This window comes from Polyodon spathula, chromosome 2 (genome assembly GCF_017654505.1).
Source record: "Polyodon spathula isolate WHYD16114869_AA chromosome 2, ASM1765450v1, whole genome shotgun sequence".
NCBI classification, from domain to species: Eukaryota; Metazoa; Chordata; class Actinopteri; order Acipenseriformes; family Polyodontidae; genus Polyodon; species Polyodon spathula.
The window spans coordinates 51499493-51522776 of NC_054535.1; the positions used below are offsets into that span (position 1 = coordinate 51499493).

Below are 23284 nucleotides of genomic sequence, written 5' to 3' on the forward strand. Positions count from 1 at the left end.
TACTGTAGGTGAACAGTGAGAAAAAACTAACATATTCACACCCAGAACCAGGGTTTATGCACTATACCGCTTTGGAAAACACAGGCAGCAAAATGATACAGTTGATATACAAGGAAAAGCCAGTTCAAACAAAATGTGCAGTACATTTATGAGATGTACTATGGTATCTTTCCAACAAGATCATACAATGGATGAGATTATATTTACTGTGTCGTATATCAACGGGGAATGATCATTAATAATGCCTACCACTCACAGGACAGCCCAACTCAGATGACACGTTTCCTATAGGATGCTGTTTGTACTTGTGGGGCAGACAGTGGCAAAGTGATCTGTCTAATGACCACACAGTGAGAGTTAATGGCTGAGCTGTGCTTTTTCAATCCCATATAGTTCATTGCCCCTGCAATATGCCATCTTTAAAAAGTTTTAATTAGTTTTTCTATTTAAAAAAAATGTCATCTCAGGTATACTGTATAAATTAAGACTGAATCAACTAAGGGCAGGTTACTAATGGAAAAACTGAACAATTTAATGTTGCAGACCCTGGACTTTTTAAAAATACATTCTGCTCCTATTCTTTGCTAAAACTTGGATAAAGTACACTATCTACAACTAGAAAGCCTGGTTGTACCAAATTACACTTATAAAAACTAGACTTATAGTAAAGCAAGCTATTCCCAAATGCTACCTTCAATTATCACAATCACTGCCCAGCACACTAAAATAAAATACAGAGTAGCAACATTTATCCAGAGTGGTCAGAACTCCCTGACTCACTTTGTATGTTTCTGCTGTTGTTGACTCTGCCCCTAGAACACTCCCCCTTTGTTTACCGGGTTACACAAGCTAACGTCACATAGCCAGCTTTCTTTGGCCAATTGCAGCGCACCTCCCCCTCCCCCGCCCCCTTCCCTACACTCTTCACTGAACTACAATGTGAGAATATTTGTACTTTTCCACTGAATAACAGAAAAAAATGCAAAGCATCCTGTCCCCTACCAAAGACGTGACAGAAAAGCCACTAGGAGCCCAAATTAATGTTTCTTAGGGTTAACTAAATGCATGCTTGTCCCATCTCTACTGTATAATAATAATAAACAACATTTTTATTCTTTATTTTTATATAGCGCCTTTCATAGTGGACCACCATCAAAAAGTGCTTTACAGAAGTAGGCTGTGAACTGTGCATTATATGCAGAGTCACTTACAATAGGACACTGATTTAACATTTCATCCACAGGATGGAGCGCAGAGAGGTTAAGTGACTTGCTCAGGGTCACACAGTGAGTCAGTCAGTTGCAGAGGTGGGATTTGAACTGGCGACCTTCTGGTCACAAGCCCTGGACTTTATCCACTGCAACACACTGTCTGTGATGTTTGTAATTTTGTGTTCAGAGATGTAGATTATTACCACTAAAAGCAATGAAAATACCAATCTGGCACTAGAATTATAATAGGAATGTCAATTGTGCATCAATTCCAAAAGGGCCACATAATAGCAATACCACTGCCAGATACTGTATTGTACATTGTGCAGAATCATGCAAGCTACTGTGTGGTGCCATTATGAATGTCAAACTGAAGAATATGTCAGGATAGTCTATGGATTTCCTTTCCAGAAAACCATTGCACAAATGAGCAAAATGACAATACTGTCTCTGTTGATTGGTTATTACGTAGACCACATAAAATAGTAAGATGATAAATATCTACTCCCCACCCATCCAACCCCAGCCACCCACAACTGGCTGGATTTTTAGGTCCCATGATCTCAGAACTTGATAAAAGTTAAAAATTAGGGCACTGCAATACAGGAAAAAAAATAAGATACTAGTAATTACGGCACTAACAAGTATACAATTTATAATAAAGACAATAAAGTCTCAATTGGTTAATATGAACCCACTTGAAAATTGCACCTTGGTAGTGCTTTTGAGCTTACTTAATTTGGTAAGCTACAGGTGACACCGTGTTGGTGATTTTGGAGTCAAACCAACTAATTAAGTTTTACTTGTGTACACCTTCCTAAATTATGTTGCAAAAGCAAAGGTTTCTTGCAAGTGCTGTTTCAAGTGTGTTACATATCCAAAAGGTAGACAATATATTACCCCCACCCCCTTACCATGTACAATACTTATGTAGGTAACAGCAGCTAGGGTAAAAAAATTGAGAGAAACTCACCTCTATGCCAATGTTGTAAAGGGTCGAGTGGGAAGCTGCACTTAACACATTCAGTTTGTAGAACCAAGTGAAGGTATGGGGAGTAGGCCACACCACTGCATTTCATATGTCCTTGACAGATGCACAATGGAACAAAGCCCAAGAAGTTGCCATGCCCTAGGGGCAAGTTGGCTAGCTCATAGGCAGTCCTGACCATGTGTGCTCTCCACCTGGACAGCTGCTGCTTACACAGGGCTTGACCACGGGACTTCGCCCCATAGCATACAAAAAATTGCTCTGACTGCCTCCAACATTTCGTACTCTCCACATAGCATGCCAGGGCCCGAACTGGGCAGAGTGTACGGAACTGTTGTTCTCTGTCAGACTGGAAAGGAGGCGGATGAAAAGCCTCCAATTCCACAGACAATTGTTTAGATGGATTTTTGGCATTAAATGATATTTGTAGGTACTGGGTCACATGCCCAGCCCCACCTCCCCCCGAGCACGTCAGTGCAGAACATCATACCACCTGACTCGTAGTAGCACATTTCAAAAGTTTTACATTTCCCTTCAAATATATCATTTTAAGCTTAATGCTCTACTGCTACATGCAAATATTTTTTTTTTGGCGTTATTCTTTTGATTCCGTCTCTGTGTTCCCATTAACGCAGATTTCATAGGGCCCTATTTCTACACTTCTTTCCTTTTATTATCCAACCAGCTACAACACTATCCCAGATTAATGGCAGTGGCATGGTGTGCAGTCAATGTCATGTCATGTCATGTCAAGTCAATTAGAAACTGCTGAGGTGAATGACCTACAGTAGGAATTGAAACATTAATGCATTACATGAAAGGAAAGTAGGTAAACAGAGCCTTCTGTATCTAATATGCTAAATGTGTGATTTTAATGTTTACATTTTTTTAAAATGCATGTTTATAGTAACAGTTCCACATAGCGAATGGAAGTGCACGACAGGGAAGATTTATGTAAGTCATTCATCAACTACATTTATAACCTCTTAAAATGGAAACGATGGGCTGAACCAACCCCTATTTTTCAATACTAAATAATGTATGGTATTAGAGTTCAAGAGACAGCAAGCAATGCATTGCAGTTATAGTTTACGTTTATAGAAGAATAATAGACCTGCTTTAAACTGATTTATTTTGTTTATAGAAGACCAGCTCTTAATCTGAATTGTTCTAAAATGATAATAAACATTGCCTTCCAGCAATCCAGTTACTGTACACTAAGAAAACTTAAATTAATCTTTTTTGATGACCTCAATAAAGTGATGTCTGTCATGGGCCACTGAGCATGCAATTTCAATCAGACCTCTGCAATAAAATGGTTCACCCAGAGAGCTGTATTCTTCTGGAACGGCAGCTGAGGATGTACGGGAACACAAGTAATCTTTATCTTGTTGTATTTCATCCTGATGAAGGTACTTTCAATAATGTGTCCCTTAAGTCAGACGCAATATATAATTAGTTTGCTGGAATTGCCTCTCCTAAAAAACAGGTTTTATTTTTTTTTTCTGTTTCAAATATAACCTCAGCTCAGGTTGCCCAAAAGCACATTACGCTTGGGGTGGAAAATCATTTAAAATATATTTGAGTTTAAGAATAAAATTAACCTCCTATTCAAGAAGCTATAAGGATTGTAAAACAGAACAAAGGAGGTTTTCAAATGTGGATTACTGGAATACTGGGTCTGTAACCCCTTTTCAGATGACAGATATATTGACTTCACAACACCTTCCAGTAAAACAGACACTAGTTTACAAAATAATTATATGGAAAAATGTTGACACTTAAACCAGTTCTGCCAGTTTTTAGGCATCACTGATAACTTACATTGATCCTATGCATACATTTAACCTACATAATTTTGTAACATTTAAATAAACAAAAGTAATTTGACTTTTAAACCTATTTATCTGATTTTATTTTTGAATGTTAATTAAGAACAGTTATAGATAACATCCACTAAGCCAATGGGGAATATTGTTTAAAATATTCAAATTAGCTATATACATGAACATAGAAAAGGTATATTTAATTATAAAGTTAACCTTATGAATGGTATTTTAATTAATATTTATATTTAGTCAGGAACCTTTGATCCCGCTTTTATTGAATTAAAATAGAAATAACTGTTAATTAACCCTAGACAATAAATATATTTATAAAAAATACCTCACAGAAGACGAGAGCTCGGTTTCGGGATGGATATACTAATTTAACAATTTAGACAATGTAGTTGTTGTATAAAAAATAGGGGGTGTGTGGGTGGGGAGAGATTTTTAGATTTTGGTTTCAGTTAAATTCTAGATGCTTGATTAGGAACAATAATGTTTTTTTATTCATTTTCATACACCAGTACTGTGTAATGACACCGCACCATCAAAACAAACTGCAAACAGTATGTGGAAAATGCTACAACAGCTGCCACTCTAGAACTCGTCTGGTTAACAGTTTAGTGTTCTGGGTGTAGATTATTTCATTAAAAGTGAGCAGAGCTGTAATGAAAATAATGAATTCAGTGATGTAGAACCGTTTGTTAGCTTGGTACATGCAGTGCAGTTTTCAAAAAAGGTTAACCATGAACTAAAGTGTTTTTATACAATACTACAAGCTTCCTAGCGTACACAATGGACCAAAAATACAGAGACGTTTATACTTTGAAGAAACAGATGAAAGAAAAGATTCAGGCCAAGGAGGTACTGTGGACCTAATTATAAAGGCCTAAGTATAAATATTATCTTTTCAGTACTGTACAATAGGTCCTCTTTTTCTGATTCTTGATCGAGTCTATACTCCACATCGCTGCAAATTTTGTTTTGACGTCTGTATTCCTAATACCCATGCTATTATTGTGAGAATAAAGAAATACCGTCATTTGATTTTTCTTCCAACTGCCAATTGTGCCAAAAAATGTATTGTGCTGTCTAGACATGTAAAAGAATTTGCACAACCTTAAGTTGTTTGATGTAAATTATTATGCTGATATACTGTACAGCACACATTTTTGTGGTTTAGAAAATAAAATGTTTTAGTGCTACATGAATATTTAGAAGGAGGTAATAAGTCCTACAGTGCAACATTTACTCCTGATCGCGTATCACAATTTCCAGAAACAAACTGCGTGTCCTGCAGTTAAATTTATACCTAAGAGTAAAACAGAAGTTTCAAGACTCCACCTTGTAACATAAAAACAGATTGCTGTAAGCAATAACATGTACACCAAGCAATCAGTGCATAGGGTTACAAATGTTTGCAAATGAAAACACAGGCACAGTAATCCTCTGCTGCAGTCATTTTACTTGTGTGTGCTTCTAGTACTACAGCACAACTCTCAGCACGTTGAATGCTTGGCTGCAGCAAAAAGCAAAAAACTAAAATTGCAGGGATCTGTAGCATGAATCAAAGACGTGTATGTTTCTTCTGCTTTCAACTGTTGTCAGCTCAGGGAATTCCAAAACCGTATCCAGGATCAGCATTAATGAGCACTTAGCCAGGTACCACACCTGTGGTGCTGATCACAACAGACCCGAGCTAAATGTGACAATACTTTATTGCTTTTTGTGCATTGTGTGCATCAAGAAAAACCTATAAATGAATAGGGCTGGCTATTTCACTGTAAAAAAGTACAGCATTGCAGTCTAAAAATAGGTAGTGCAAGATATTTCACAATAAACAAGTATTAAAAGCAGAAAAAAAACTGTTGCCAGATTATTCTCTCCGGTTATTATACAACAAATGTTCACCAATATTCAAATCCTTACCTGAAAAACAGTATGCTAAATTGTTAGTTTGTTTTTTATGTCCACCTTTTAAAAGACATTCTACTTTCACATGTTTGCGAATTTGCCTGTCAGCAACTCTGACAGGCTCTAAAAACAATACTTTTGCAATAGTAGAGTGTTAAGTTGTTGAGGTCTGTCAAACAGTTGTAAATTAGACTCTACTGACTGATCCAAGGCTTTTTAAACATTGTACTGAGCTTTCAAACAATAACAGGTGTAATAAAAGTGTTAAAAGTTGTGAATAAAGCATATTAAATACATTTAATAACAATAATAACTAAAACCACTTACACAAACACTTTAGAGCTGATGTATCAGTATCTTAAACCACCAATACACTACCAAGATTGTTATTTACCATGTGTACAGTACAAGAAAGTGTGACATACCAACAGACAAGCACATCCTTATATTCTCAACATTCTTGTACTTTCAATAACGGGCAAAAGAATGTGCCAAGAAGTTTCATCGCAACTGGATTTTTACAAGTTAAGAAGTTATACAGAAAAAAAAGAAGCAAATGGCAAAAATATCAGTTTGCTATCTTCCTGTTGGATACAGCATTACTTACCAAACATTTGCATTTTAATTAGCAACAACTTCCACTCAGTGTCTGCAATTAACAGCATTAAATGAAAATGGGCCTGTATGTTCATATTATTGGAAATCTCATGTAAAAGGCCAGGTTCTGCCTGGCACTGCAGTAGACCACAGTTCTGACTGCCAAAGATGTCTGCAGCAGTATGTGTACTACATAACATCATTGTTTCAGCATGTCAGTGCTGTCTGCGATACTCGGAGGGTATGATGTGGGGTTATAATTTACTTATGAATGCGTGACTAAATTAGGAACCGCTAAAATGTACAATAGAGACTACCAATGCCCTTAACCTTGCCAAATAAGTGCTTAAAAATGTTATTTGTAAACAAGTTAGCAAAGTTAAATTCCTGCTGTAATAAGCTCCAAACTCTTCTTTAAAAAAAAAAAAAACCCTCCCACTCACAGTATGTGATACTACTGTAATTTTTAGACCCCTCCTTGACCCGTAAATAGTTTTCAACATTTGTACAGCAGTTCCTAAATTGAGGCCAAGCAGTTTAATCTGTGTAAAAATCGCTCACTGCAAAGTCATGTGGGACAATTCATGCAGTTCTGTGAAACTAAGCAGCTGCACTGTTGGGCACCTACTTATTTCAATACCTAGTTATTTCAATCCCCAGCGAACCAAGAGGCTGTCAAAACTAGCAGCCTTTGTTGTTGTTGTAGTGCATGGTAGTTTCATGGCCTCTACTTGCTGAACAGAAAACATGAGGATCACAATCATTCTGCTTCACAGGTCTTAAAAATGAAGTAATCAATACTGTTGCAAATAAAGTAGGTATAAATAAATGAAAGGGACTTCATTTTAGCAGCATGTTGGGAAAAACTTAAACTTATTTTCCACTCTGATCATTCTTACAGGAAAGATGCCTCTTATTCAGCACTACCATTTTTGACACAAAAAATCCCTGCACAGCCCTTTTAACAGAATATTCCTGATGAAAGGTAAAAGGGGAATGTTGGCAAGCACTCTGCACAATGTACTGAAACTGTACTGCGAAAAAAAAGCTCAACTAAAATTAAGTACAAGTCTGTTAGCAAAACTACTGTTCTAAAGGACCCCTATCAAAAGGACAAAATGAGGAGGTCAACATTTTGCTACCAAGTGGTGCACTATAGAAGACGCAGTAGCTATTGATAAAACTATACCTGCATTACAGTAGCATTGGCTGTGCTGTTCATGTGATTCAATCAGTCACCTTTAACAGGATAATGAAACATTCTTGAACATTTACAGTGTTTGCAGGTTTTCTAATATCAAGGCTGTTCATTATGGCTAATTACAACATCTTTACACAAACTGCTCCTGTCAGGTCAAACCTCACGAGATACTGCTCTCAAAGGGCAATCCTCTAAATATCTTACAACAAATCTCACCAATTAGCTAAACAATCAGATACAGTCCATAAAGAGAAACATTTCTAAAGAGCACAGATTTCAAACTATTATTCCATGTAATACAAATGAATATCTATAAAAAAACAAACAAAAAAAAGGAGACAACGCAAAGAGGTATTGAAATATTCCAAAGGACACTCACATTCCATTAGAGGGCTCTGGTTATTACAAGAAGCTACTTAGTACACATGGAGACAACAGAGAAGGGATGCAGAAAGCATAAAGGAACGGTGGAATTCTTATTGACTTTACAGTGCATCACCCCTAAAGCAAGTGGACCATAAAACTGAATTCTTCTAAACGTTTAGGAACATCCTGCAAATCGACAAGTTAAGTATAGGGCAAAACGCACAAAAAAAAAAAAACAGGAGTTTTTATTTGAACCATTTTCTGTCAAACTTCTTTCACGTTAACTGTATTACTTGTGTTTGTTACAGTACTTGTAATATATGTATACCCTAATTATAAGCAATATTGAACAATATTACCTGTTTGTTAATCTCCCAATGAAAGAATATGCATACTCACAGCTACTGCTCCAAGACTTTAACAGAGACTTGATGCTGATTTCAAAAAACACAGAATCCTGGAGGCTCAACATTGTGCCCCTCAGATGCAGGAGCGCACTCAGTTATACAAGAGAAAGGGCTGTCCACAGTGATCCCTGCTTTGCTTCAAATACAAATTAAAAATTAAAAAAATGTAAATGCTATCAGTTTCTCTCCTCAAAGGCAGCAAAGTTTTGGGCTCCAATGTCTATACCTCATTACCATAGTGCCTGGGTGACGCATGCTTTGGGTAGACACACAGTGCTGAATGCAAATGAATTGCAGTATAGAGGCAGACCCAGGAAAAAGCAGCAGCAAAACCATAAAAAAAAAAAAATTCAGTGCCTTAGAAGAGTGGCCTGAAGGGCACTCTCACCTTTCTGGGGTTGGGGCGGGTGGGGTGTATGTGTGTGTCAAGCATTCAGCCCAGAAACAGAGACAAAAGAAATCCTTGAAGGAGTGAGACCTTGAAAGCAGTTACTACTGTTGTATCCCACCGCTGAGTTGTTGGTAAACACACCAGGGTTGAGCTCTTAAAGTACAGGCAGTAACTTTATTCCAGTAGCTGCTAATGGCAACAGTAGCTCAGCCTGGGATGTGCCAACAGCTCGAAAGAGATTCCTGGTTCCTGTGTTCCCAGCCCCAGCTGCCTCTCCTGCTGCTGCTGCCGCTTGAATGCCGTTCCTCAGTGAGAGCTGCTCTTCTATCTGCTGAAAAGGGCTGGCTCAAGCACCACATCAGAGCTGGACATTCTTTTCCTCCAGAATCCACACACTGAGTGAGGGAGAGAGCGAGAGGGATATAGACACACACACACACCCTCGTACACTCAAACAGACACACACACCCAGTCAATACAGGCAGAGAGTTCTCAGCATGCCTGGAACGACGAAGAGTGCAGCATCCCACTCAATCCACCGATGATAATGCTTGCTAGTGGAATGGGAGGGTGATATAATGATACAAGCCTTTGAATCAGCCCTCTCCTTGTTTGCTCAGCTCACTGTGAAGTTGAAGCTAACTGTTTCCTTATTGCCCCTCCATCTTTGATGTCTCATTTCCTGATCTCAGCACCCAGGCAGGAAAAGACAAGTAATATAGGGATTACTTGAGGTGTGGCAGTATAAAGATTGCCAAATGACTATTTGGATAAACTCTGTTCAAATCTGTAAAGTACCTTTTACAAAGACCATATTTTTTTCTTTTCAGGGTCAAAGTTACAGTCTATTCATGCACCTGAGTGTTTCATTTCAACAATGTCCATTTAAGCTCCTAAAAACCTGAAATGGCTCCATATGGTATGCAGATGTACTTTATGCCTTATTTTCATCTCTAATAAAGGGCTAGTGTACAGTATCAATCACTAGCTGTGGCATCATATTACTTCTAAATATTCAATATAGAATATGGTCAGTTCCTGATATGGTTCAACTAGGCTAATCTGATTAGTGCTTTGGAGTCACAGATATAGTTATGAAGGCAACACATGAAGATGATATTTCAGCATATCCTAGGGAGAGAAGGAATCTGAGCTGTGATTCTCCCGACCAGGAAGGGCACCAAGTAAGGTTGGTGGTACGCCTTCACCGGGATGGGCTGACTTGATGGTAGGATGGAACCAGAAGCTGGCCTTCTTGGTGAAAGAACGTAGCTGTAGGACTGCTAAACAACTCTATTATGACCAGCTGTGGGGTGCACGCCGATTGAATAGAGCGTGGTCCTGTGCTGATCAGAGGGAGGAGTTTGGAAGTACAAAGGGGACGCAGCTACTTGAGTACACCCCCTTAGGCGGAGGTCTGGCCGCAGGCGATAAAAACCCGGGTTTTAAGCAATTAGCAAACATGGAAAGTAAGAATGTACAGTTGCTGGCTCAGCTGTTAAAGACAGAAACAGGACTGTCAATAAGGCCTGCTTGGTAGTTGGTAGCGGGCCGGAACTGGACGGAATGGAGCAAACTTTGTCCCCATGAGCTACTTGGGCCAGTGGGAAAACTGCTGCTCAGAGCTTCTCTATTCCCTGGTGTGTGGCTCTCCCTTGGCACAGTGCCATGGGGTGAGGATGCAGCTGGGTGATGGAAAAGCGCTGTGCAGGTGAGGGACGCAGAGCGCTTTGCAGAGCTGCAGGAGAGACGTTACTCCAACGAATGCTTGGAGAATGCACACAAAATTCATATAACATGCAGTTTACCAGTGCCTCCTTTGCATGCTGCTGCCTCAGGCAGGAAGAGCATCTGCTTGTCGACAGGCAAGCTGGCCTTGCATGTGTCACAGGAACCAGTCATTATGCAAATAGCAAGCAATGTACCATAAGAATGTACAATTGCTAAAAACAGAAACTTGACTGTCAACAAGGCCTGTATTTGTAAAAACCCAGGTTGGTAGCAGGTCAGAACCTGGACTGTACCTGAATGGTACGGGGTCTGTTTGGTACCAGTAGTACTGGGTCAGTACACTAGTGTATAGTACCGTTGCTGCAGTTTTGGCTAACCCATAGTCCGAAAACTGAGGAAAGCCTACTGTTAGCCTAACAGCCTTCACAATAATTCTGCAAGCAGAATTAATGTGACAACGAGACACTGGAGAAAGCTGCAAGCAGTTTATCCCGAAGAGCGAGTCTCAGTCAAATGCAGGACTGCTGCGTTTGAATTTCTGTGAAAAACACACACTAGAAACAAATTCTTACACAAAACAGGAACAACTCGATTACCATTAATTTTATATAACTTTTGTAACAAAAAACGAAATTTTATTTTTTAAACTTCAAAACGAAGCTAGCAGCCTGAGAGAGAACACAAGTAGCCGACTTAAGGTTGTTCAATCCCAGGGAAGGGTGACAGCTACGTAGGCTTCGTGAAGGGGCGCAAGGCTGCTGAGGGACTAACGAAAACCACAGTTGAGTACACAACACGTGTAAGTAGCAAATACTAAAGCACGTAATTACACAAGCGAATAAGCAGATAAAAGTAACTTGACACTTATCTGTTTGCAGATCTCTCCCACTCAGGTCGGATGAAAAGAAAAATGATGACGATGTCTGTCTGCAGTCCACTTATGCCCTCGGGGGCAGGCACGACTCACAGACTTTCAGCTGCAGCTTTAATATATCTTATTCAGGTTATCAGGGTCTAGCTTAAATACCCATTAGGTAATGGTTACATTTCGTACTTGATAGGGAACCTCTGCCAGTAGACATGAAACAACTCTGACAACAGCACAACAGTGTTACCTTTAGGGAAGTCAGTTACACACAGTAATGGAATGCTCTAGGAGGCACTTTATCTAAGCAGCCTAAGACTTGTACTGTAATTCCCACAGGAAATAATTACATTGTTTAAATATGCAGTTTTATAACATGGAAAGTTACAATCCTCATATTTATAGAAAATACCTTCAATGCATTCCATATACAGCCATTTTAGTATGTTCAGTCTTGTATGTACGTATTTTTTATGTTGTCTGGTTGGGTCAGGGCTAAGTCTGTTTAAATTGACAATCAAATATCATTAATTCCCACCCAATATGACTACAGTACTGTAATGTAAGCCAACCATAAAGATTCGACAGTCTACGCAAAATCAGCCCTTAAACATACAGTCATCATTATTTCTAAAGGAGAGACTACAGTACTGTAAGTTACAGCAAGGTTAATACATTGTACACTGCATGTTTACAAAAATAGAAAGAATAGAAAGAAAGCTTTAGAGTATCACTGGAAGTTACATTTCTGAACTTCAGAACAGATTCAGTTTTATACTTTTAAAATGACTGTAATCCTTAGATTATCTGCCTTATTGCTGCCATATAACTTTCTTCAAAATAGGGCCCTATAACTTCCAGCAGCTGGGTTTTGCAGTGAGTGTAATGTTTAAAAAAAAAAAAAATTACCAACCTTACCATTTCACAGAGACCTGCAAAATGTCTGAACAACATGACAAATTATTCTTGTTCCTTCACATGCCGCCTTGCTTGCTGGCAGATGTCATACTGTATGTTTCACTGCAAGGGATGTTACTGGATGTTTTCCCTCTTTTTACACAAAAAACATGACATTTTCAGAGCAAATCAAAGTCAAATCAGTTCTCTTGTCATATTTCAAAGCTGTTCAGTTAGCTGAAGCTCATATAAAAATAGGAGTACTGAACAAGAACTTTTTTTTTTCCCCCCCTCAAAGTCCTGTTGTGATATTTATACACTTTTCAGCACCAAAAACAACATAGCAACACCCCTCTCTGGACGGTTCTCAGGTAATTTACCCACGTAACAGCTCTTATCTATACTAATGGTGTACGTTCACAGGACTTGAACTTGCACAGGCCTTAAAAAACTCACTCAACAACCTGTCTTGAAGCTACTGTAATAAACATTAGCATCTCTGTTTTATCTCTTTCTGAACTGTATTGTAAACATATTTAAAAAGTAAGGTGCTCTTCGAATTTATTTTTAATTCCAGTGAACTACTATGGTAAACTAAATGGGCAGAAAAACATATATGACTTCCATAATCCCCCACCACTACCCACCCATGTAGTATAATTATTTATTCTTTTTTCCAAATCTTCTGAAAACACTTCAATTTACTGTTTGGGTCTACAGTAGGTCCATATGATTATAAATATAAAAGTATATAAAAGCATTTGATTTAAGTGCACAATATATTGCAGCTTCATCAAAATATGTTGCAGAGCCAAAATGTGATATTTACTGTATGTTTTATATTTGTTGTATTCTCTGTCTGCAACATTTAGTAACTTGCAATACTGGGTTTTCTTTGTTAGTACTGTACAAGTGCTGTCTAAGCATTTAATAAGCATTAGGACGCGAGGCAAGCTGCTGTACTGCACCCAAATTCTCAACAGCAGATAAAAACAACATGATTCCCCAACATGAAAACATGCAGGATTATTTAATCTCATTATAAATAAAGATTGTTACCCTTCTGTTACTCTTAGTGTGTGCAATAATTATTAGGAATAAATCACCCTGGGCCAGGCAACAACTAACACTTAAAACCCCTTGATAGTTTCAATATATTGTATGATAATAGTCCTCCCAACAGAGCAGTACTGTGCACACACTCAGCTGCTCTTGGCTCTTGTTACACGAAACATCGACTGTGCTTGTTTCCATCACATGGCTTACAAAACAACGCAAGTTATGCAAAAACAGAGAATTCCAAAGCTGTCAACAAGACCTTTTACAATGAACTTCATTGTTTCTGCTGCTTACGTTGTTTTTGGGCAAGCAGTATGAAACAAAATAAAGTTGAAATGATCTGAAATAAATCAGGTTCACTGAAAAGAAAAGTTCAATGATGCCTACATTTTTCTGCACAAGACTTTTAAAATAACTAGTCTCCCTAGGATATATATATCAAATTCAGTAGACAGACTGACCTTGTATCAAAACATTTAGTAATGACAAACCAAAATCTTTTTTTTAAACAAAGTGAGAACTTTGTGCTTAACACTCTTTTTGGTACATTTCAAATATCATTACAAGTAGACTGCTTGAATCCTTTTGCAAATCTTTGTAAAGTACAATATTATTCAGACATGCATTGATCTCTTGAAAAACACTAAAACAAGTGTTGTGCACACTGTAGATCACGCTAACAAGCCTTCATCCTGATTGTAATCTCGTTTTAAATCTAGCAACCGGAGTCTCCAATAGAAATGTAGGAATGTGCTGTCAGTCTGTAGTTGGGGCAGGTTTAAAGTATTCAGAACGTAATCAATGATAGACACAAGTCAGGAAGGCGGGACATTGCCCAGCAGCACAGGGAAATGTATTTATTATTATTTTTGTAGTAGGTGTAGACCGAAAATCAAAAGCCCTAAATATAAGCCATTAGCTATAATGGCTGATTAAATCTGTTGTAACATGGACAAGAGAATTAACAGCAGATATTATTCTACTTGGTTTAAATGATCTGTCTACAGCGCACATTCCATGCACTTGAGTGACTAGTTCATAAGGATTAGCAGCGGAAGTGGGAGCAAGTAGTAAGGTCATCTGAAGTTGCATATTCTTGAGAAGATGGTTAAATTAGCCAGAGGCACCTTCTCCAGCGAACAACTGCTGACAGCTGGAAAAAACTGATAATAAACACAATAGCTGGTTAACATACATGGGTAATTTCTTGCTGGCAAGCCATTTTCAAGGCTACCTCAGCACATTCCATATAGTCACATCTTTTGAACACATCTCAATTGGGGTACACACACACACACACTTACATTTGTGTGTGTGTGTGTTCATTGAGAAACCAGAACTTTCATTTTCCTCTATGTTTCAGTATCTCACTCAGACCATGCAACACCACGGGCTGACATTTTTAACCATTTTACAATTCTCTTGTTACAGTAAAAAGGAATAAGTCCTTAATCATCTCTTCCCCTGTAATCTCACACACCACCAACACCAGAGACAGGGGAGGGGAACCACCCTATGTTAAGGGGTATTTAACATCTTGTAAAGTCATAATAACTTTGAATCTGTCTGTTCTGTGCTTGGGACAGGATTCCCTGCATGTATTATAATAAACATATTATCAATTGAAGAAAAGGACTTTGTATTTTCTTAAGAAACATCAGAACTCACTTTTAAATCAACACCAAAATCCAAGAATGCATCCACTTGAATTGCACTGTGACCTGCCTTATTGTGCCAAAAATGTTGTGGTGGGAGTTTGCCGGCCAACTCATTTTTCTACCAATGGGCTCAATCTAAACACATATCAGCCATTCTGAACAAACTGGCTTTGACACAAGTGTCTTTCATCTTTCCTGCCAAAAATATTTTATTACATTTTTACAAACACAACATTGAGTTCTGGGAAGTACAAAAAAAAAAAAAAAAAAAAAACAGAGGGAAAAGAACGTTTTCTGCTCATCACTGTGCTCACAACATCACAGAATGCTTTGGTGGCAAAACTTGGAATTTGCAACAGGAGAGCCTTGTTCAGATATGTATTGTTGTTTCTATCTGTATATATTTAAACATTTTTGTGTTTTACACAAATTATATGCAATATTTAAACTAAGCACTGCAATAATGTTCTATTCTGTGTATCGTGTGACCTACAGCCTGTTGCTAGTTACGTCCCGCTGCAGCCTTGTGCCACACGTGAAGCCAGCGACTCTAGTTGCTCCTTCTCAGGGGTCCAGCAACATAAGTCGGCTGCCTTTGTGCTATTCCCACAGGCTGCACAGCTACGGTTGGAGCTTATATTCTTTCTCGTTTTTGCTATTTAGCAATATGAGACATTTTATATTATTTATGTAATATTAAATTACTGTTTTTTCTTGAAAAAAGTATTTTCTTACTGTTTTTTCTTCTTTTTTTACACATAAAACACATAAAACACAACATGGTGCTCAGCACACATGCAGCAAGAGCAGCTGCTGGGCTCAGCAGCACTGCGCAGGACCAAGATACTCGCTGCGGTTGTTGTTGCTTACAATTTGGGGCCAGCTTTTAGCATCACCATTGTGAAGGCTGTTAGTTCATTCTAACAAGCAGGCTTCCCTCAGTCTAGTGTTGGTACTGACCACCGAGTGGTTTTGCCAGTGGCTTTTACAGGTGGGCATCGCTGACTGTAAACTCACGGTGACTATGAACCGGTGGACCCATACTGACCCGGTGCTAAAGTCTCAAAACCAATACCGAATTGGCCCGTTGCTAAAGTCACTGAACCGGTAACAAACTGACCTAGTCCCGACTAGGTTCCGAACCAGTGTTAAATACACCAAACCTGTACCGAACCCAATCAGTTCCACTCAGGTCTTGAGGTTATCCCCCAGCTCTAAGGAGCAATCTGTGGCCCTTATTCCTGCACAGCGCTCTTCTCCATTAACCTCTCTTAGAAAGATGGCTGCGTCCTCACCCCATGGCTCTGCGCCGAGGAGAGCGGATGAGGCACCCAAGAAAAGTAGACCAGGCAGGAAACTGTCTTCACGGTCTTCCTCATCCTCCTCGAGCTCTGCCTCTCCTTTCCTTCCCCTCCCCCCTCAGAAGAAGCAGCAGATTTAAAAGATCTGGGCAGCTCTTTCCCACCAAGGAACTGTTCTCACTGAATTACTGCGGGAACGTTCAGCGCCACCTGTCCTGCCTGCCCCCTTGGTGCTCCCCCAAGCGCAGATTGGCCACAGGAGGTCATACTGTCCATTTCCACCTCTGGAGACGTGGGCAAACAGGAGCGGGCATTTCCGCCTGAGGGCATGGAGTTGGACAGCATATCCCCTGTGGTTAAGCTCTCCCTGATGGCAGAGTTCATACCAAGCGGGCCAGTGCAGCCTTGTAATTGCCCTGGCCTACAGGAGGGGAAACAAGGCAATCAAGTTTTGACGATGAGCCTACCGCCTCTCCCATACCCCCCAGTCTTACTGGGACCATCCTGCAACAGCTCCTGCTATTTCCCATTCAATGGACACCCTACATAGTGTGCATGATGTGGAAAAGCTGGGCCTGGTCCATTTTCCACCGGTAGAGGCTTTCATTGCCTTGGTCCAGGTGCCTAATTTGGTGCTCCTATCCAAGGACGCTGCCTACCCTAACAAGCAGTGCTGGGTTTCTGATGATCCTCAAAAGAGCCTATTCAGTCAGGGTGTTTGCGCATGGCTAGGGAACTACAATAGCATCCTGGTAGCCTACCAGTCGCATTTGCTGCGGTCCCTCTCTGACAACCACAGGCTCTGACTACAAAAATTAGATGAGCTGTGCCTGGTGAACAAAACCCTGCTCTGTGTGTCCAAATTCAACGAGCAGGCTATAGGCAGAAACCTAGCTGGGCTGGTAGCCACCCGCAGGCAGCTTTGGCTTTCCCAGGCACATGTGCCTGATGGGTATAAATCACTGCTGCTGGATGCCCCAATAACTCCAGGGCATGAGTTCAGTCTTGTGTGGGATGAGATGCCACAGCTTTCTCACAGCACACTGGAATCCACTAAGGAGCTGGCTCGCCTGCTTCCCAAGCGACCACCTCCAGTACATAAAACAAGCAGAAAACTGGCACCCTAGGCCCGAGCAGCCTCAAAAACCAGCATTGCCAGCTGCGCCTGTGGCCAGAGCCAATGTTCGGAACCAGCCCGTGGCTCCTCACTGCGGAGGCTAGAATAGGTTTTGCCACCCTGCGAAGAGACAGAAGCCACAAGCCAAGCTGCAGGCTAAGCAGCAGCCCTAGGACTTAGCTGCAACAGGCCCAGGGCCCGTTCTCAGAGAGCCATCTGGACTACTGCCGTCAGTCAGCGGACCACAAACATCTGGGTGCTTACTACTGTCCAGACCGGCTATTTGTTGCAATTCAAGTATGATCCCTCTCCCTTTCGAGGCATTACTACAACAATAGTCACGGATCCACAGGACGCTGCTGTGGTGTCTCATGAGGTAGCAGCTCTGCTGCAAAAATGAGCTATTCGCATGACAGGCCCCCTCCAATTGGAGGAAGGGTTCTACTTCAGGCACTTCCTAGTGCCAAAGCAAGATGGTGACCTCAGAACGATTCTCTACCTCAGACAGGTCAACCTGTGTCAGAGCCGAAGAAAGTTCAAAATGTTGAAGTCGAACAGGGCAGGCGACTGGTTCACCACGGTGGACCTCAAAGACCCCTATTTCCACATCCCCATAAAGGCAACGCACAGAAAGGCATTAGGGTACTCAATTATCTGTCTCCAGCCCAGGCAGAGGCCCACATGGAACTTGTCATCGGCCACCTTCAACGGTTGGGCCTTACAGTGAATCATGCGAAGAGACAGCTCACGGCTTCCCAGACAGCCTCCTGTCTCGGAGTGTGCTTGGACTCTGTTGGGTAAATGCCCAACTTGGCGTTTCACGTCAACCAGTCTGTGGAACTGAAGGCTTTCCATCCATCTCCTTTCCAGTCTGACAAACAGCGACAGCTCCAAATCCTCTGCCCAGTTCGGGCCCTGGTGTACTACGTTGACAGGACAAAAGGTTGGAGATAGCAGACAAAAATTGTTCGGACTATCGGGCGAAGTCCCATGGTCAAGCCCTGTCTAAGCAGCGGTTGTCCAAGTGGATAGCAGACTATGAGCTGGCAAACCTGTCCCCTCCAGAAAAGCTCACTTCCCATCCCATCTGGGTCATGGCAACTTCGTGGACTTTATTCCAGAGTGCATCTGTCAAAGACATATGCAATGCAGTGGTGTGAGCTACTCCTCATACCTTCACTAGGTTCTACAGACAATGTCGTGGACACTCAAAACCCTAGTTTTGGAACTAGAGCGTTAAGGGCGGCTTCCCAGTCAACCCTTACAACACAGACATAGAGGTGAGTTTCTCCGTCAGTTTTTTTCACCCTAGCTAATTATTGGGGTTCTGAATGGCACAGCACAGAGCAGCCTCTTGGCTTAGCCTTGTAGTATTACGGTCATTCTGCAACCTTGCCCTTGCGATGGCTTGGGTATACTATCATATACCCTGGTTCCCTGAAATAGAAATTTAACCATTAACCTTCAAAGACGCTGCATCCATTATTGCAGTAGGCTTTAAGGGAAAATTACGCTGAGATCTGTGAGCGCAGTCCTTTTGATACCTCGGGGGCGAAGTCATGACTGCGTCACAGCCTCCGCGAGCAGCTCTGGTATACAATATTCACAATTCGGAGGTAAATACTCATTCGGTAATGGTAAATTTCTAGAGGGAACCTTATTGTATCAGGTACCTGCAGTAAATAACAAATAGGCCTGCATACATGCAATATAGTAATAGCCCACAAGCGTTTACATTTTAAATTACAGTTTTAACAGTTTAGCCTTCAAAAAAGGACCTTGGGAAGAAATTATTCAGATAAGTTATGTTGTGTTTGTGTTTTCAGTTAGGCTATGTGACTGGACATGAGTATGTTTGATGCACATTATTATTTACTGTTCCTTTGCAGTCGTACTGCACCGTAGCTTATTTATGTACGAAAAAATTTCAAAATAAACACATTTTTCAATGTATATACATTTTTTATATTTTGTGTTTCGTTTTGTTTTTAGACAACCAGTGATCTGCTTTGCACTTGTTCATGAAACAATCAGGTTTTAAATCTAGCCCCAAAAGTGCTGTTAAGATTGAGACGAGCTAGGTAATGTTAACTTTAAAAAGACCAGATAAGCTTACTACCTAAAACAGCTACTGGAAATCACATAACCACAAATGCGATACACATAGTCCTTTTAAAAATTCTTCTGTAGGTCTAATTATTTACCTTGGCCTCTTCAATTCAAAACATAGTTGTTTGATCACTGATGTTTACTGAACAGATTTAACACTATAATCCACACAGTGCACCACACAACCGATTTGAATCATAGTACATGCACAAAAATTGCAGCAGTTTTCAACTGCCCATTATGTGATCCAGGTTTCTGTATTTCTTAATTTGAAATAAATAAATAATAATCCAATAACTGAATGAACCCTACCTGTGTCCTCTCGTGTAGATGCATTCCTAAATGCCAGTCCTGTCACTGCACAGTTCTGCTCAGACCACAGAGAACACTTCATTCCATTACCAGAGGACACAAATAGAAATAAGGAGATCATTTTAAAAGAGGATTCAACCACCATTTGTTCCTGCAAAAGCCCTGGATCTGTGCATCTGTGCTTTCAGGTGAAAATATCAGGATAATTTGTCCCATTACAGCAGATTTTTTTTAAATCATTTTCAAAAGGCCATTAAATCAGAAAACATTAAAAAGGCCATGATTAAATTGCACATTATAGTAATTTACCCTAGAGCACTGTCTGTAACCCGATTTACAGCTTGCCTTCCACTCTCCTTCCTAATACTGTACAGGATAATAAACTCATGCCTTCACAAATATATCAAAATCTAAAAATTTAAAAAGAACTCTGCCACAGTCACTAAATAAAAATAAATAAATAAATTTAGTCTACTAAATAAAAAATGAAAAACTGTGAATTGCTTAATTGTTCCACCAGTATTTGTGTCATTCATTTAATCAATTACACTATGTAACACAATTTTTGTTCCTGGGTAGTAAGTCTTATTTCCTAATTGCTTATGCCTCAAAAGTATAGAAAATAGCTATTATTCCCCACAAACTTTGCTTTTGTGACGAGGACAGTGATATTTCAAAGTAGTAGTTTTTCGAGATTTACGATTATACTGTATTTACAGTATAATCGTAAATCTCGAAAAACTACTCACTTCTAAATCTTCTGTAGTCATCTTGGTATTACTTTAGTATAATACATGTTAATTTGGATTCATATGTTGTTTTTGTCTGACTATGTGAACGAAAAGACACACATTTGCCCATTTTCCCATTGGAAATAGTGATATTTTGAAATATCACTGTCCTGGTCACAAAAGCAAAGTTTGTTGGGAATAATAGCCATTTTCTATACTTTTGAGGCATAAGCAATTAGGAAATAACACTTACTACCCAGGAACAACAACATAAAAAAAATTGTTACACGGTGTTATCATCATTATCATCATCATGAAGGATAAACTGTGGGATTTTTACAAAAAGCTAACCCTTGTTATTAGCAGATATGGTCAATAGTTTAGCTATTGTTCTGCTGAAGGATGCAGACACATGTTTGTTAATGTTGTGTACTGTTTCCACTTTACATTCCAGAATAGTCTCATTTGTAGATACAGGCAACACCCCTCAATCTAACAGGACTCCAGACGCAGAGCAACCTGTTCTCTCTTGGCTCAGCAGGATCTATCGAACACATCCTCTTAGAGCAGGTGCTGGTGTAGCCTTAAAAAACAAATGAATGTTACTACCTCATTACTGAACTTGCTGGATCTCCAGAAAAAATGTGGCTGGTATTGTATCTTCTATAATATTAATCTCCCATTCCATTGACTAGAGACCTTTCCCACAGGCCGAATGGGCACAGCCAGTCTGCTATCTTTACAGACCACTAACATTTAGTCAACACAGGTTAAAACCTTAATTCAAACTTGTTTTAATTGAACAGTGAATGCATTGATTAGTCAATGCAAGGCAGACGCTCAACAAAAGCATGTTTGCACTGATTTCCTGGTCAATAGGTGACAGAGTGCTTACTGAAGTCCTCAGACAAAAGCTAGAGATTATAAATGAGGAGACAATTACTACAAAGTGCTCACCAATATAAAGATCTAGATTCAGATATTTGTGAATAAAATATGAAGCTTATGTATTTAATGTTTTATTTATTTTTTTTTTTTCCTGGGACCAATCTGATCTACATTATACAAAACCCTTAACCTTCTGGGCAGACAGCAACAAGGACTGGACAGCTCTATCCGTCCTGCTGCCAATAGCTCTAAATAACAGTACACCTACAGGTTTATGCTGGAAAACACAGAAACACCAAATGGCATAAAATCACATGCTTTTGAGCGTTAACGTTTGAACGTTATTTGATCCTCTGACAGTGTAGGGCTGCTTATTACAATGTCAGAGTCAAAATGAAATAGCAGTTTAAATCAAAATATTGTGAATCTCCTAAAAAATACTAAATAGACAAAAATCAGGTATAAATCAGTAAAAACCAACGCCCAGTTAAAAAAAAAAAAAAAAAAAAAATCCTGGAATTTTTCGGTAAAATTCGGCATAAACCGGAAACGCGAAACACTTACTCATACATCTTGAAAAATTGTTTCAAAAAACGCTGTTTGCACTTTCTTGTTGTAAAAATGTTATTTTAACACAATTTAGGTGTACAACAGTTAATCAAAGCTTACTGTAATTGTATTGTAGCCACCAGTATGACATTTAGTATTCTTGTGCTGTTTTTTATATGTAATGATAGCATGTCTAGATCAAGGAGTGCCACTCGGGTGATTGTGGGCTGATTCCACTGGTATGGTCTGTAACTTGTTAAAATATACCACTGGCTCTAACTCAAATCAACAGGGACAATGAGTTCACAGGCAAAATACTTCAAGCTCAGTTTGATAAGCATCATATCTTAACTGGATTTTTATCTTTCACTTACTTGAGTGTACAGCATACTGCTAACTCAACAAAGGCGTTGACATTTTTTTTTTTTTTTTTTTGGACTAACGGTCAGCAGGAGTGGGCTGGGATAACATTTTCATGGTATAACTGTAAAAAAAAAAATATATATATATATACCATGATAACCTTAACAACACAGTATACAGTACCTCATGCAAGTTATACAACAAAGGCTTACTAAAAATTGAGAAATACTACAGTACACCCTGGCCATAACATCCCTCATTATAATGAACCCGGCCCCTGGACCCCAAGTAAAAAAAAAAAAAACCTCAAAGATAATAAACACATACTGTCAATACCCTGGTCTGTACGCACGGGATGCCACCTAAACTCTATGCCTCCGAAATGAAAATCATTTCATGTTGCAAGAAAGCTGGAAACTATATTTATCGTTTGAAAAAAGTAGTAACGCTGGCATATCTCTGTCGTGAAGATAGGTTGCCAAAAAGCATTCTTTTTTTGGCTTGTTCAGCAACCATGCGGCAAAGCCAAATTCATTACAGAAAAAAACAACAACAACAAAAAAACTTGATGATCTGATGAACTTTTCATGTCGGGTTGATTTGGAATAAAATCTCAGGTTTGGGATTCTTGTAGGGCTGTGTTTGAAGTTTTGTTCGCTATCCAGGAATTGTAGTTTTAAACCTTTGAAGGTTCAACAGGTGGCATTCACATTTTTTTTTTCTGTTAACAGAAAACATTTAAACAATGTGTGAATACTATAAATAAATCACGCTAAAATGTCATTCACATGCAAAAAGTGGAT

The 23284-nt window shown here is 39.5% G+C and overlaps 1 protein-coding gene across 9 annotated transcripts in view; it reads right to left on the reverse strand.

Moving 5' to 3' along the window:
* The window catches only part of LOC121298019 (protein furry homolog-like), a 195206-nt gene that overhangs the window by 98981 nt on the left and 72941 nt on the right, over window positions 1-23284 (reverse strand). For 2 of the 9 annotated variants that reach the window (XM_041224772.1, XM_041224762.1), the window contains exon 1: window positions 8503-9358. The exons of 6 other annotated variants lie outside the window; for them this stretch is intronic. In XM_041224772.1, coding sequence (XP_041080706.1) covers window positions 8503-8575 — 73 coding nt within the window. In that variant the 5' untranslated portion in view covers window positions 8576-9358. Of the gene's footprint in view, window positions 1-8502; window positions 9359-23284 lie in introns of those variants that run through there. One more of the 9 variants, XM_041224789.1, reaches the window with a different exon arrangement.